General features: G+C 41.4%; 2 protein-coding genes across 4 annotated transcripts in view; one reads left to right on the top strand and one right to left on the bottom strand.

Moving 5' to 3' along the window:
* The window catches only part of LOC112564184, a 66,024-nt gene that overhangs the window by 26,496 nt on the left and 24,043 nt on the right, over window positions 1–15,485 (bottom strand). For all 3 annotated transcript variants that reach the window (XM_025238828.1, XM_025238829.1, XM_025238830.1), the window contains one exon: window positions 4,570–5,041. In XM_025238828.1, the coding sequence (XP_025094613.1) occupies window positions 4,570–4,659 (90 nt within the window). In that variant the 5' untranslated portion in view covers window positions 4,660–5,041. The remainder of the gene's footprint in view (window positions 1–4,569; window positions 5,042–15,485) is intronic.
* LOC112563990 (putative nuclease HARBI1) lies at window positions 7,816–8,496 on the top strand. The gene is made up of 2 exons (XM_025238494.1): window positions 7,816–8,043; window positions 8,115–8,496. Exons 1-2 carry the CDS (start codon window positions 7,832–7,834, stop codon window positions 8,344–8,346), a joined length of 444 nt encoding a protein of 147 aa, XP_025094279.1. The 5' UTR covers window positions 7,816–7,831; the 3' UTR covers window positions 8,347–8,496.

The raw sequence follows: 15,485 nt of genomic DNA, 5'->3' as shown, positions 1-15,485 counted from the left end.
CCTCTAATATCACATCAGTCAGTTACAACGTCCCCAAGGCCCTAATTTGCGTACAAGTGATTAAATTCAGTACCAGAATCATTGTCCTCATCCTCAATACGCAGACCAAAACGAAAACAATTAAGAGACACGAAAGTATTACCGTCCCTCCACAGTCCTGGTGGATAAATACGACAATGATAGATAAATAACGAGAGCTGAAAGAGGCACCATTATGAGACTCACTGAATAGGATGATAACAAATGATTTTGTTAATAATAATAAATCCCAGCCAAAACAAGTCTCTCCATTACAAACACAAAAAGACAAGACAGAACAAATTCCTGTGGCTTCTGACGGATGACATTCATAGATGAAGATGTCAAGGAGACAGATATACAGTCATTGATGTGAGAGAAAGAGTAGTTGGGGGTAGATAATTTTTTATGAGATTATTTTTTTTATGTAAGTTTTATAGTTTTTCAATACCCATCCAGGCACGTCGTAGCCCCGGGCAACATGGGTAACCTAAGGGCAAGTGTCTTGTCTCCGTAGTTATCAAGCGATGTCTAGACAGCGGATGTTGTTTTAACCCCGGGGCTGTGGTTATCAAGAGGTGGCAAAAATGCCCTGAGGTAAAGCAACAGACGTGTTATCCGCGGTGTCTGAACCACTGAGACACTTGCCCTTGAGTTCCCTGTATTGCCTCCGGAGCATCTATTGTGCGACATCAACACGGGGTACACACGAGCTTCCTCTGTGTAAACGTTTGATTAATATTTCCACGTGATAGGTGTGTACAGGCCAAAGATATAGCCAGCTGACTACGCCAGCATTTTAAAAACCCTTTGGATTCTATAACCTCTGTACCTCAATAATAAAGGAAAAAACAAATTCGCACAGCTAATGTAGCATGGATTAAATGTTAAATATTTTATAACAATTTCATAACATTTCTAACAAAAATTCCGACAATAGTTGTTGAGAAAATATTCATATTCATGTCGCTACCGATAAAAAGCTAAATGCTACTGAAAATTAGTATTTTACGTTGGAATGTTACTGAGGAGGAAATTTTGGGATAGGCAAATGAATATTCTGAGGTAATACATCGCTGTTGGTAAATCGTTATAGCCGTACGTGACCTGAGACAGCTGACCTTTAACGCACTTAACACCTCGCTTAACACCTCGCTATAATCATCTGCCCTCATCACCAACTAGCATTATTAATTCATTCTGATTGGTTTCTTAGATAAGAAAGAAACATCTTTTGGTAGAAGTTTAATATTGCATAGTCACTTCAACATTTTATTAATAAAATAAAAGTCGTGAGTGTGCCACTTGCGAACAGAGACAGACTGGCAGTTCTCCTCGATGCCTAAAAATCCAAAGTTGGTGGAAAACTTAGCTTGGTGTAATGCACACTGGTAAATCTGCCTTATAGAACTTCATAGGTAACTTCTGTTTCATCTGAAAATTTTTGGGAAGATACAGAAAGTCACTGCAAAAATTTTTATGATAATTTCACTCAGTTGACAAACTAGCCATTGTGCACTCGTATTGTTCTATAAGATTCCCAGCACCAAGTATTCCAAAATGACGTGTGGTGGTGGTGGTGGTGGTGGTGGTGGTGGTGGTGGTGGTGGTGGTGGTGGTGGTGGTGGTTGTTGTTGGTTTTTTGTTTGTTTGTTTGTTTGATTTTAATCACACCCTGGCACACTGCTTTCTGCTCCTTTCATGTGGTATTCACGTCAGCTTTAACTGTGCCGCTACTTCTCCAGAAGCTTTTCCACCAAACCCCAATCTCCTTTCTTCCTTCTTAACTGTCTGCTCAACGGGACTCATATCGCCGAATAAGTTAAGCCATGATCGTGATATGGAAAATTAATCAGACATGCTGACACACTCTTCAAGATGTTTTGTTTACACGGGCCTTTAGGTTACAGTACATGTACTGGCGACTGTCCCTTACCGCAACATTTGTCAACGCCTGCCAACCCCACTTCATCAAGTTTGAATGTATGTACATAGTTTCTGTAATACTGGTTTTGGCGGAGCTAAACCCTCTCTTTCTAGGATCTTACCGTCCCCAAGGTCCCAATTTTCTCACTCAAAGTGGAAGGGGATTTAGTCTCAGGCCAAAGCGAAAATCTACATCATTTGAAGGCTGACGAGATTTGTCTGGAACTACCAACAGTTTGAAACAACAGGCGAGTATTTCCATTTCCTACAACCTCGGATGCCTGCAGACATAGCTATTCGCAGCTGGTGCCTGAAATTTCTCTCCAGTCTCCAGACAGTTAATCCTATGGCTTCAGTCGGTGCAGAGCGCATTATCTTCCCCTTCCGCTGGGTCTCTACGTGCTTCTGGCGAGTTATCACCCTTCTGCCCAGCTCTGACATACCATTGGCGGCCATTGCTTTTCTCGTTATAAAAACGCATTTGCAAGTCCACATGACTAATTTGCACATGAACACGTGTATTTTCCTTTTTTGAAAACCAAATGCTAGTCAACAGTCGCAAGCTTCAGTCCAAATTGAGGAACTTGATAGATCAAAATAGGCGCCATGGAGAGAAGCAGAGGACGGGCACTGTCATGATGAATTATGATGTATGATGTATCGGCGACATGCAGGATGCTTGCGTGTAAGAATTCTGTAGCGCGGAGCAGCTGGGGAGGAACTGGCATCGTCCGCCTGACAGCTGCAGGAATAGCTTCTCGCCGGAACGCGAGAAGTAATACGAGGCTTTAGCACAATCGTGACGTTTCTGTTTCCTGTAAGTGACGTGTACAAGCCGAAAGTCAGCTGCTGAATATCGCATTTGTAGATGGGACTTCCGCTTTTAGACCTTATATTAGAAAAGTGCGCTGTCTGACAAGAAATGATGAATATTTATTAAGGCAGCAACAACAAATGAAGGTAAAATCTAGGATGCTATAAATACGCGCTGAAACTACTCGACAAACGCAAGGTCACTAAAATATTTACGATTTCGTGCCCTTCAGCTTTTATTATGCTGTGCAAGTTTTACAACTTTTTTGCAAAGGACCAGACTGATAGAAAAATGTCAGTAATTTTCCGTATTTCAGTTACCTGTTTAATAAATAATAAGCAACATTTTCCTCAACGATGTTATCATATCATTACTTGCCCAGCTGTAAAACCGTTTTCTTCTTGTATTCTGTCGGCAGCTGTGGCCGACTACAAGTAAACATGTAGACATACTCGCTGTCCCCCACAGCTAGGACAACATAGGGGTTATCGTCAATGGCAGTTGCTAAAATATTAAAAAGCACGTGCATAAACAACTGGCCATGTGGATGCTTGCCGATGATACGATTAATGACAGCGGCGATGCTGGTCTGCATGCTGAGCGCCGGTCGGGGATTTTGTGAGGCTCAGGGTGCCAAAGGCTACTTCCGCCGGTTATTTACTCGGTGTAATCGTATCCTTGTGCTGTGTGGATCAAATGAGATTTTCAGAAAATAGAGAGAGAGAGAAAGAGGGAGAACGAGAGGAGAGGAAAAAAAAAGAAAGAGAAATAGAACAGCGCTTACAAAATACGCGTACAGCATTCGTCGATAACATGAAACAAAATCTTGTTTTTCTCCTTTTGTTTCTCTTGTTTTTCTTTTTTTGTTTCTCTTGTTTTATTTTCTCTTGTTTTTCTTTTTGTGGTTCTCTTGTTTTTTTTTTGTTTCTCTTGTTTTTCTTGATCTTCTTTTCATTTTTTTTTCTTTCTTTGTCTTCTTCTTTAATGTCACCTAGTTAATTATGTTGTTTACTCCCATTCATATCAGGTTCATGTTTTGGACGGTCGTCAGGCTGATATGCGTCACAACAAAGCTTTTTGATGGCAACGTGTGCACGGTATGACAATAATTCCTTCTTGTAATAGCTCCATGAACTGAGCCACAGAGATACGAGGACTAGAAAATAAGAGTGACGCTGAGACCATTACTTACAACTCAGCTGAAATTTATTCAGATTTCCGGAAAGCCAGGCGTGTTCGGTAAATAATATTTGGTAGTATGACTATATTGATTGATGTCTACTCTCTCTGTTTTCTGTATAATTTATGCAGTCTGTATTTGTGTGTGTATGTGTGGTGTGTGTGGGTGTGTGTCCGAGAAGAAACCAAGACACATACTGTAATTTTGTGGCCTTTTTTTTATACCATTACATAATCAAGAAAGGTACAAATTGAACGGGGCTGAGGGTTTGAGGTTGGGGTTGGAGGCTGGGAGGTGTGGGGGATAAGAAGTAAACAGCAAACGTTATATACTTGAGGCTGATGCTAATGACATCCTTTGTGTATACCATGTAAATAAGAAAACAATTTAGGTTGTACTAGTCTGGTAGGTCGTCGTTAGCCTGTTAATTGAATGCTTGCAATATGCACTTTCAGAAATGCTTCGTTTGTATGCAAACTCATAGCACACACACACATATATACTCGCGCGCTCAAACACACATACACTCGCGCACGCGCACGCGCACACGCACACACACACACTCACACACTCATGTGCCCTCACACGGGTGCACACAGTGACCAGCTATACCCAAATGAAAAGTGCTTACCTTCATCCACAGGGAGCCTGTTGACACACAGAGGAAGCCGTCGTAGCTGAGGGCCAAACAACGATCAACACGTCTTAGCCACCGAATCATCCGGCCACGCCACCAAAAAAAAAGTCAATGGTGTTTAGAGGCAGCTGCCGATCATATGCCCTGCCCGCCTGCCCACCCACGTGCCCATGTGCCCGCGTGCCCGCGGACCGTCAGCCAGCGCGCGGCGATGGTGTCCAGTCTTGCACATCAGAGGCGATCGCCAGCTGCAACATCAGCCGCAGGAAACGTCGACCAGCAGACACACCTCCGGCGTCGTCTGCTGTCTGTCCTCATCATCCGCACGACCCTTACCACGACAAAAGGTGACCGCCAGAACCTTCCGCAACACAGCATACAGGGGCTGAACACGTAGGAGATCATCGTCGATGATGCCAGCTTCCGTCCTGACACTGGACTGTGCTGTAGGGTCCAGCTGCCTCCACTGAAACACAGTGCCGAAAAGAGAGGAAGAGACAAAACACTGAACTGAGTCCATTTCAAGGGGGAAGTCGATAACAACAAAACCATCATCACTAACATCTTCATTGTCATCATCTTCATAGGTTGTAGTGTGGAACGTGGAAAAGTAAAATGAACTTGTGATAGTAACTTGATAGAAACTTGCGATCATATACACCAAACCTAAATCATCACTATCCCATTCATTAGAGCATCAACAGTACCTGAGAGAGAATTGTACTAAAGTGTACAGGCCATCAATTATACATATATATACAAAAGGGATAATGCAAAACTCAATTAGAACAAACCAAAAATCTAAAAAGTAAGATTCCTGGTTTAGGCAGTATACATGCTTAATATCAAATGAGAGAGAGAATGAAGATGTTGGCACAAAAAAAAAAACAACCAAAAAAAACAAACAAAACTCTTGCGCTGGGATGGGGAAAAAACAAGTAGCTACTCTAAACCCTGTGTCTTTCACAAGCTTAGTGGCGCAAGGATATTTTTTCTCGCCAAAGTCCATTTCCTCTTCCATCCTTCTCTTGAAGGTTGACACCTTGCACTGCGTATGCCGTGGTCGTCGTACCTATGGAAGCCCCCTACGCACTCAACCCCCCCCCCCCACAACCCACACACGTGCTTCCTGTAACACCGAGTGGAAACACCATCATGCCAACTATTCCCTCGTATACTGAGTGCTCAGCTTCCCTCCCTTCCCCTCTCCTCCCTTCCCCTCCCCTCCAGGGAGTGTGTCTGTGCCGCTAGAGCAACGAGAGAAGAATGTCATATCTACTTGTGCAACATTGCCCACTGGGTGTTTTTTTTATATAAAACGATAACAACAAGGCGTTGATGATAAGGAATATTGTCATTTTTAATGACGGAATTGACAGCAATCCATCTACACACGTCCGTGGATATACCGTGTACTCTGAATTCCGAGTTCTGAATAGTTTTACAGACATCCCGTAATACTTTCAGCACTGAATATTGTGTACATACCGCAAGACTGTCAATACCGAGCTTTGTCAACCTTTAATGTCTACTTTAAATAAAATTATTTATTAACTTTTGTCAAACTTATTTGATTTCCTGCGTCGCTCGCCGGGATGCCGGCGTCAGCTTGCATTGGCTGCTCTTTGTTGTCTCCAGCTTCACTAGCAACCATTCATTTTTTATAGGAGTTTTTTCAGTCTCAGCTTGTTGAAAGAAGATTAACGCATACATTTTTAAGCTAATTTCAAGGCGGACGTTTTCTGCTTTTCCACCACTTGACGATTCCCACACACGCACGTGTTTGTCAACGTTCTGGTGCATTTACTCTCTCCCTCCCCTTTCTTTAGGCTCTCTCTCCTTTCTGTTTTCTCTCATTTGAGCTCTATTTTTTCTGTTTTAACTGACTTGTCGGCTGTCTTCATAAACTTTGTGTTTCCAGTGCATCTCAATAATTTTTCAGGAAAGGATTAGTTGTTGTTGTTTTTTTTTTTGTTTGTTTTTTTTTTTTGTTTGTTTTTTGGTCTTTTGTTTGTTTGTTTTGTTTTTGGTTTTGTTTTGTTTTTGTTTTGTTTTTTTGTTGGTTTTTTTTTTTTGTTTCTTGCCCTACGTTCTCGGAATATATTTCAACGAGAAAAAGAAATATAATTTTAATCAGCTGTGATATATAAACAGAGATTTGAGGTTTTTGCCGCCTGTCTTGAAGCTACTAGTTAACATTTCTGACTTGCAGAACAGGAGGGATTGTCACTGGAGCTTTGCAACAATGGCAGCTAAAGGCCTCCATAGGAGAAGCGATGATCTTTAGTTGCTGGAGGTAGAAATGAGTGAGCAGTGTGCACTTTGTTTTGCTGTCAGTACTTCCCATCAAGTCGACCTCTCCTACAGTTACTGCTGACATCGATTTCTCCAGGCTTTTCTATGGAGGCAACAAATCTCACTTCGTCTGCCAAAAACTTCCCCAGCAATCATCAATCACTGAAACGTTATCGTTCAGAAGATACACTTTCATCACCCACAAAATACTCTTACAATAGGTTGCTGCTGACATTTTTGTATTTCTACTATGGTTACTGCAGCTGGCGGTTGTTGTATTACTACTGTTACATTTTTAAAGGCGATTGGTACCTAATGACTGGGACAACAACAGTTTGTGCCCGATTAAATATAATCACTTCAAGCGGGTGGTTATAAAGTGTTTTTACCCTGTTGTTTCTAATTTGTACGTGATTTCAATCCCAAGAAGATAATTTACAGAGCTCGTACTCCTAGCTGACCTTTGACGAGAGGCTGAGGAGTTAGAGTCTAGTTTGTAGCTGACAGACTCTATACAAAAAGTTAATTAACAGTATAGTTGACTATAGAGAATAGTTTTTTATCACCTCTGAGAATGTTTCTCTTTCATTCCCCTACACTGTTAATAATTTTTTTCTCTTAAATTGCCATTGGAGGGCTTATCTGCAGTCCCCAAGTCCAGATGGGTCGGCAGGAAGTAAGGGCAGCTTCGTCTTCTGGACCCGGTTGCATTGCTCGGGCGTAAGGCCTTAGTCGGGACGTAGCAGGGGTATAGTACCCGACTAAATTTACGACCGTTGCACTGCTCCCGACTAGGCGAATTTTAGTCCGCAGCTCGGGCGTAACTTTAGTCCAACCAGGGGGTTGGCGTAGCTGCCGACTAGCAAGTGACTAACTTATGAGCGTCCACAGCAACTCAGTTTTCGCTTATAAATTTTACAGAAGAAACATAAGACGACAATGTGAAACTTGTTTTTGGTAGATGAAAGTTATATACTTTTACAAAATGGACCTTAAACTTGTTAATCGTTATCGTGAACTACAGCAAAAATACGGTGAAAGCGAGCCTTCGGAGTCACGTTTTCGATTCTATTCTTCGGGATGTTTTCAAACAGTTGCAGGAGATACGATCAACACGCATAAGTTGACAGTTTCTCGAACAATTCACCGTGTTTCTAAGGCTCTTTACAAATCGTCTAAATAAATAAAATACCAAGCCCGAGGAATGGAAACAAGCAGAAATCCTCATTTTACGCAATCGCTCGATTTCCAAGCGTGTTTGGGTGCGTAAATGACACTCATGTGAAAATACAGGGACCGTCTGAGCACGAAAGTGAATTTGTAAATAAAAATGGTTATCATTCAATAAATGTACAGCTAGTTTGTGATAGTGGCATAAATATAATTAACTGTGTTGTTAAGTATTCTGGAAATAGCCATGACACCAGGATTTTGACCGAGTCAAAGCTGTACAGAGCTTATGAAGTACATCCTTGATTAGTCACGGGATAAACTCAAGAAAGAATTGAAGATGCTGAAAAGACGCCTTCCTTGCCTTTCAAAGAAACATCAAGGTATGTCATACTAAATTATATTGGAGTTATAAGTTTTGGAAACAATATTTTTACATTATATTTGAATATTATGTCCACATGAAGGAAGAGAAATTATCATAACTGCCTTAATTATGGTTTTTTTTCAAGTAAGTGTCTTATGTGTTAATAAATTAATATATTATATTTTGCACAAATAACAAAGAGCAGAAAGTAATGTACATGTTTGAATGTGTTCACATGTGTCTCTTCAGTAAAATTTTTGCATGTATAACACATGCACACCTTTCAAGCCATGTTTCCCCTAAAGAAATAAATTAACATATATTTATGCACTTACATTTAAGCTTTTTCTCACGTATACTGTTCAGTTTTGTTATTAATTTGGTTACTATCATTTTCTAGGTTTAGCAGTTGTTGTGTGCCCATGTCATTTGTGTAAAGATGCAGAATATATGATTCCTTTTTGCCTATTTGCAGGTACAGTCCAAAGAGAGCTATAGTTATCATCATGGCATGCATAGTATTGCACAAGTATAGTATGCATTCTGTATGATGAGCATGATGATAATCATGATGTTGAACTTTATGGAGGTCAACCAGCCTTAAGTGCAAGAACAAAGCAAGAGTCCCTTATTCACAGATCCTTCTCCTACAGCTTTAATATTTGATGGTGAAGTACAATTTATTTATATGCAGAATTTCAAAGTTAAAATTAAGACATGTCTTTTTCATCAGATTAAGCAAAACTTGTGATCAGCATAAGTCCTCCTAGAGGTTTAAGATGAAGGCTGGATGAATAACAGCCTCAAACATGCACAGTGTTTGTCATGCATGTAGACCAGCCAGCCTTGTCAGTAATTTTAAAGGCTTTTGTATAAAGATGTCCTGGTGAAAGTTCATAAAGAGTTTCAAATATGCGACACAGGACTAGTTTTAAATAATGTATTTGATTAATGGTATAGGAAGGTGGGATTACTGTGGGAAGGGATGTGTGGAGGTCAAAAGTCCCATCACCATGAAAGGTAGAAACAAAAGTGTTGATGATTTTGGATGGTGAACATCCCCAAACAGTGGGAGCTTTAAACTAAGCACAACACCTAGTTATTTTACCCAGGAACAGCTTCAAATGTTCCTTACTGGAACATGATTTTCTTGTATGGTCACCACCCTCACTCATTATTACTAATGCAGTGTATGTTTCCCTGATTCTGGAATGTTGCAGCACAGAGGGACTTTCATTTCCACAAGTGTTGCAGCAGGGACCAGATGATGGAAGTCGTGTGATTCTTTGTGACACTCTCCCTATCAGGGCTTACGATGAAGAGGGTACCAACTGGGAAATAGATGTGCTTCTAGAAAGTGATTTAAATTTGTATGAAGCCAGATAATTCAAGCAATTTTCTCTTTGTATAATATTTTTTTTTACAGTAAAAGAGATTTTTTCAATGAAAATAGTTTTGTCTTAGTTTTAAATATCTGTGTGGCTCAGTATGCACACATTGTAGGATTTGGAGCCTACATGTATATACTGTAGTTCTTAGCGTTTACAGGTGTATACTATAGATTTTAGTGTGCACATGTTTTTTTTTCCCTCTGTTGGACCACCCCTTTGCCATGGTCAAGTGGCATGCTTGTCTCAATGACCCCCAGAAATATGCCGACAGGAGCACTAGCTCCTGGCATGGTCACCCATTTTGGAGAGATCAAAAGTGGTTCACTGGTCCTCTAGGTTAAAGGGGTTGGGCAATCGACTAACAATTCATTCATATAAAAGCATATGGTTACTGAAACTGGCGACATCCCAACAAACTGTGGGACATGTCTGAGATGGCAATTACAAGATTGCATACTGAAAAATATTTCATTCATAATACACAATATGCAAAAAACCAGATATACATGAACTACAATTATGTTTGTACCTGGATTCACCTTTTCAACTGAACAATTTTCATTATCACCTGAATAAAGTAGAGAGGGACCACTTGAACTGTTATTGAATAGTCCTGAGCTCATTTCAATAGGGGGAGAGAGCAGTAACATTACATTTCTTGCTTGCTGTTGACTAGAATGAAAACCAATACATAGTGTACGGCAGAATTTACTTTTAATGATTGCAAAAAAAAAAAAAAAAAAAAGATTTTATATATATCCCGTTTGTCAACTCCTTTTTCAAGACAAGGATTTAGGATTCTTGCACTTTCTTTTTTCATTCCCTCAAAAAATATGTGCATTTTAACATGTTAGAATGTTGGTACCATGCAGCATAACAGAGATACAGGTTGCACCCAATTCATCAACCAATACATGAATGCTGACTAATAGTGACATGATCTAATACACATTCAGTTATGAGGACTTAAGACTGAAAAGTTTAATGACTCAACACAAAAAAGAACTACAGCTAGTAAGTTCCAACTAATTACAATAATATATAAAGTAAAATAAAAATTACATTAATATTTAAGAACTATTAACGTTGTTTAAAAAACTGCCATGATTCATGATACTGGCTATAAATAGACAAGAATGATCAATTAACAGAGAGTTTAAATATTTTTTAGTAACTGATGTGTTCAACGCCATTGAAACTTGGATTAATACTGATAAATGCAAAATTTGTAAAGCACATACCCTCCTAAGGAGCTTGCTCTTAGCTCTTAAGAACAAGAACCAAACATGGACAACATGCGAGGAACAGGAAAACAAATAACATATGAACTATAAAAGAATACACAACAGTATATACTAACAAAGAATAAATTCAAATACAGAAAACAAAGAGGAACTAAATAACAAGAGCTGAGAGTAACATGTTATTGAAACATATGATTATGCAACCCAAACATAATTTAGGATTGCATCAGTCTACTCTGCAATCTGAGGTTGTGGACTTCATTTTGTACAGGGCCGCTTTACATTGTGGACATTGTTTATCACTCGCGGAGCATTTCTTCATTGCCTGAAAATAACAAATTGCAACCTGTGTCAGCCAGAGCGATACTTTATTTTCCAAACTGATTCCACCTATCCAAAAGAAAACTATTTTTAAGCATTAATTTTGTGGTTGTTTACATGAAAAAAACTTAAAACAGTTTATTCACCTCATGCATTGATCGTTCTGCCGACGACTGGTCACACGCTGTCCTCACCACATCTTTCCGCTGCTTCTTTAGTTGCAGTCCGTTCGAAATTTTGACAAGAGCAACGTCTGATTTGCAGCGACTGTCACTATTAATCCAAAGACGTTTTCTTTTTCAATTTGTCTTTCACTTTTGCATCTGACATTTTCGAGATTAGAGTGATCTCCCGCGTGAAAATTTTGTTTCGCGGTGGAAACCCGTGAAGGTTTTTGTAAAACCCTTAGTCCGTAGCTACTAGTTCGGACGTGGCTAGTCGCGAGCCTAGTCCAGAGCAGTGCAACCGGCGTAAGTGAGGAGACTAGCTAGTCGGGTATAAGGGGGTTTAGTCGGGACTAGCAGGGGATTAGCTACGCCCGAGCAATGCAACCGGGTCCTGGACAGAAAAGGTCAGACAGACACAGACACACGATGGCTATCATGTCGTAACAGCCACAAACAGACGTAGACAGAGAGATTTAGGTGGAGTGCAGGAGAGGCAAGAGTTGGGGAGATCCCCCATCGACACCCGGCCCCTGTCCCCTGTCTTTCTTCTCCTTCAGATCATGGCTGCGGTCCCTTGCGCTCTCTTCCTCTGCGTCTTTGTCGTCAATAAGAAATGTCTGTAGCTGCGCATGCGTGCACTTGGCACTGGCAACCACTCTGCCCAAAGATATCCGTGTGGTACCGCAGAACCCAGGTCTTTGTCTACGGCTTCGGAACACTAAGACGACGCTCGGCAGTCTGCTGGATCTCATCGGCGGCTGAAAGGTTTTCTTCATAAGGTCAGAGAGACTAGGGAGAGCTCTCGAGGAAAGTGAGGGGGATCGGGGGGAAGGTGGAGAATCACATTTCATACCACCGACTGACAGTCCGGCCCTCTCCTAACTCCTCAGAAAAGTCGAGCATCCCCGCTGCAACTGCAGAGCAACTCACTTATTGTGGTGGTCGGAGTGAATTCTGCACTCCCACCCGCAAATGTTGGGGCGAGAGGCGAGCGTGGCGAGATGATGAGAGTATACCATCCACTGTATCCAGAACTAGGAATAGATGTGGGGAAAATTCCTTTTTAACCACATTGTCTGACTAGATGCGGGTTGGGCGAGATAACGGGTGGCTAGATAATGAAGTGTTTCATACTACTTACTGTCCAGAGAACCGTGTGTCAGTCTGGATGTTGCCATGGTCTCTGGAAGGTTCTCTGAACAACGGACTCACTGATCCTGTAGACCTACGAATCGCCGCGAGGTACTGGGGTCATCACATTTAATCGTCAGCGACGTGGAGTAGCCATACGGTAAATGCTATTTTTAGCCTCAGCATCCTGCGTATACGGGAGGTGAGTGTGTATATGTGTACACTGCTCTTTGAGCTCAGTGAAAATGACATTCACCGCTGTGGATGAACAGTAAATGACAAGAGGTTCGTACAGGCGTGACCACGGTGGTCTAATGATTAGCTGACATCAAGGGACAAGATAAAGATCCCGTATAAGCTTCTATCAACGGGCCGGGCCGGGGGATAGGGGCTTTGTGTATGCAAGATGAATTAGTCTCTGAAGAACTCCCCCCCTAGACAGTCTTGGCTGACGTGAGGTTCCACAGCCCATTGCTGAAACAGAGGACAGTGCTGTGTTTTCCTCGGCTATTTTTTTTTTTTTGTACCTGTTCTGGAATGACTGCTTGAAATCGGGCGTCTGAAAAATTCTGTCATTTCCCAAAATTATTTCAGCAAGGTCAGCAGCACTCACAAAACTTGCATAAGATGGAGAAGAGTTAGTTTAATTCGACAAGAACATATCACAGAACATGTTGGTCTACTTTCTCTTCCCCTGCTAACCGACCCCTCCCCTACTTGATTGAAAAATTTGGTCGTCGCTCTGTTGTTTTTTTTTTTTGTGAGACCCGCTACTAGGTCCTTTCCTTCGTGTCATTCCAGTGTTAAGTCCTTGCCTCGTTTTATTTATTTTTTTTTATAAAAAATTTTTTTTTTGGCGGAAAGAATTAATTTAAAACTGTTGAGGGGGTTTCTGAAGCCAAAACTGGTGACGGGGTCTTTTTTAATGAGACACTCCAGATGACGTCATTGCGCGGCATTTTGATTCTTGAGGGAGGAGCGCCCACCCTTTGACCCTCCAGCCTTCAGAAGCAAATGGTCGCAGAAATGGCGTACTCTATGAGGACAAAAATACCAAAAACTAACGGACCGCGCATCTGAACGCATCATGATTTCGCACCCACCCTCCACATCAGCCAACAATCCCCCTCCCCCCAAAAAAAGAAACAAAACACACACAATCTCCTTTTGTTTATCTCTCTCACACACACACACCAATCCATTATTTACATCTCCGAAATGCAAGCAATAAAAAAAAAGCAAAACGTAGAAAACATGAAGGGGAGATAGCTCTCGTGGCAAGATCCTCTCTGACGTCATGCTCTGACCAGGACAGCCTGCGCGCAATAGTTCAGGGGCACCTCGAATCAGAGATGGGTCTAGGATCAGCGATGGCTATCAAAGGTAAAGATTTGATTAGTCAGGTCATAGACATTACCGTGGACAGCAGTGTACAGTTTGCCCTTGCTCTTCACATCAGCGGCAAAGACACGTGACCACTTCTTGAGACGAATCATGGGATTGCCTTGTTCTCTCTCAGATCACTTTAATGTCCGCCAGTCCGCTGTCCTGACATGGGATATTATTTGGTGTGACTATCTTTTCTCTCTTATTTGATTCTGTTGATGTTGAAGTATCGACATAATTCTATAATACTTTACGGGGAAAAGATTGTCTTTTTTCCTTTCGGCTTAAAAGCATCTCTCTAACAATACGCCTAGTAAGTAAAGGTTTACTGTCTTTATTGTCTTCAGGGTCATTTTGTATCCATATTAAGCATCATTTTCTTGTTAGCTATTGGTTTCTGAGATTTTTTGAGCTCTCAACTACCTAAACTCTACATTAGTAATAGTCCGCTGTTTTTTCGCATCGGCCCTCGGTACCTTTCTGAGATCACTGGGTCTACATCCCGCATGACTACTTAGTTCATCATCTGACACCAGGCTTCATTGTGTGCCATGACTTAGACAATGATTATGTGAGCATATTTTTTAGAAAATTGTTACTTTTTATTATTTTTATTTTTATTTTTATTACTACTACTAAGAAATCCGCTAACCTTAGGTAGCAACGTCGGGTAGGCGGCCAACAAGTCAAACACTTGACCAACAAGTCAGGCCGTCAGTCAATCAGTATCTCAGTCTGTCCGGCTGGTCTTGCTGGTCTCGTGATAGAGACAGAATGCACGTTTTAGTGAGAAGAAGCTGTTCGCGGATAAAGGTCACAGGTCATCGCCGCTAACGTGGGACTAGTGAGGGCTCTACCCACCGTCGCTTCCTTTTCTACATTCTGGCATGCAATTAGCACCTAGTCCGTCAAGCACGTACTTGCATGCAAACACATCCTTAGCATGCACGCTTTCTCTCTCTCTCTAGTTCTCTTTCTTTTCTCTCTTTCGCTCTCTCACCATTGTGGTCCTTATTAAGGACTCGCCGATCAACATGGCAGTTCCTTCTTCCTGCAAATTGAATATCGACTCGCTAGCACGCTTCACCTTGGATTTACCCCTCCCATCATCCCACTCTACCCCTCCCAAACCTTTCTTTTGCATTCAAACTGAAATTTGGTGATCAGAGGCTAAAGTAGGAGGGACAAGGAAGGAGAATTAGTGCAGGGTTCCAGTGAACCTGACATCGTGTTTATCGTACTCGTGTTTTCTTTTTGTCTGTCTCTCAGAGGGACCAGGGTTTTCAGTGGAAACTATGCTGTGCTAGATCCATTGTAATTTGACTGGTCGCTCTGTTTTGCTGGAGTATAGAGCAGCGAGGATATAATCTGCTTTGTGAACACCCGCACCGTGCCTTACCATCGCGGGAGGAGCTTGTTAGTAATCATGTTAGTACAT

This window comes from Pomacea canaliculata, linkage group LG5 (assembly GCF_003073045.1).
Source record: "Pomacea canaliculata isolate SZHN2017 linkage group LG5, ASM307304v1, whole genome shotgun sequence".
Taxonomy (NCBI): domain Eukaryota; kingdom Metazoa; phylum Mollusca; class Gastropoda; order Architaenioglossa; family Ampullariidae; genus Pomacea; species Pomacea canaliculata.
The sequence above is the reverse complement of the archived record's forward strand: the minus strand, read 5'-3'. Positions and strand labels throughout refer to the sequence as shown.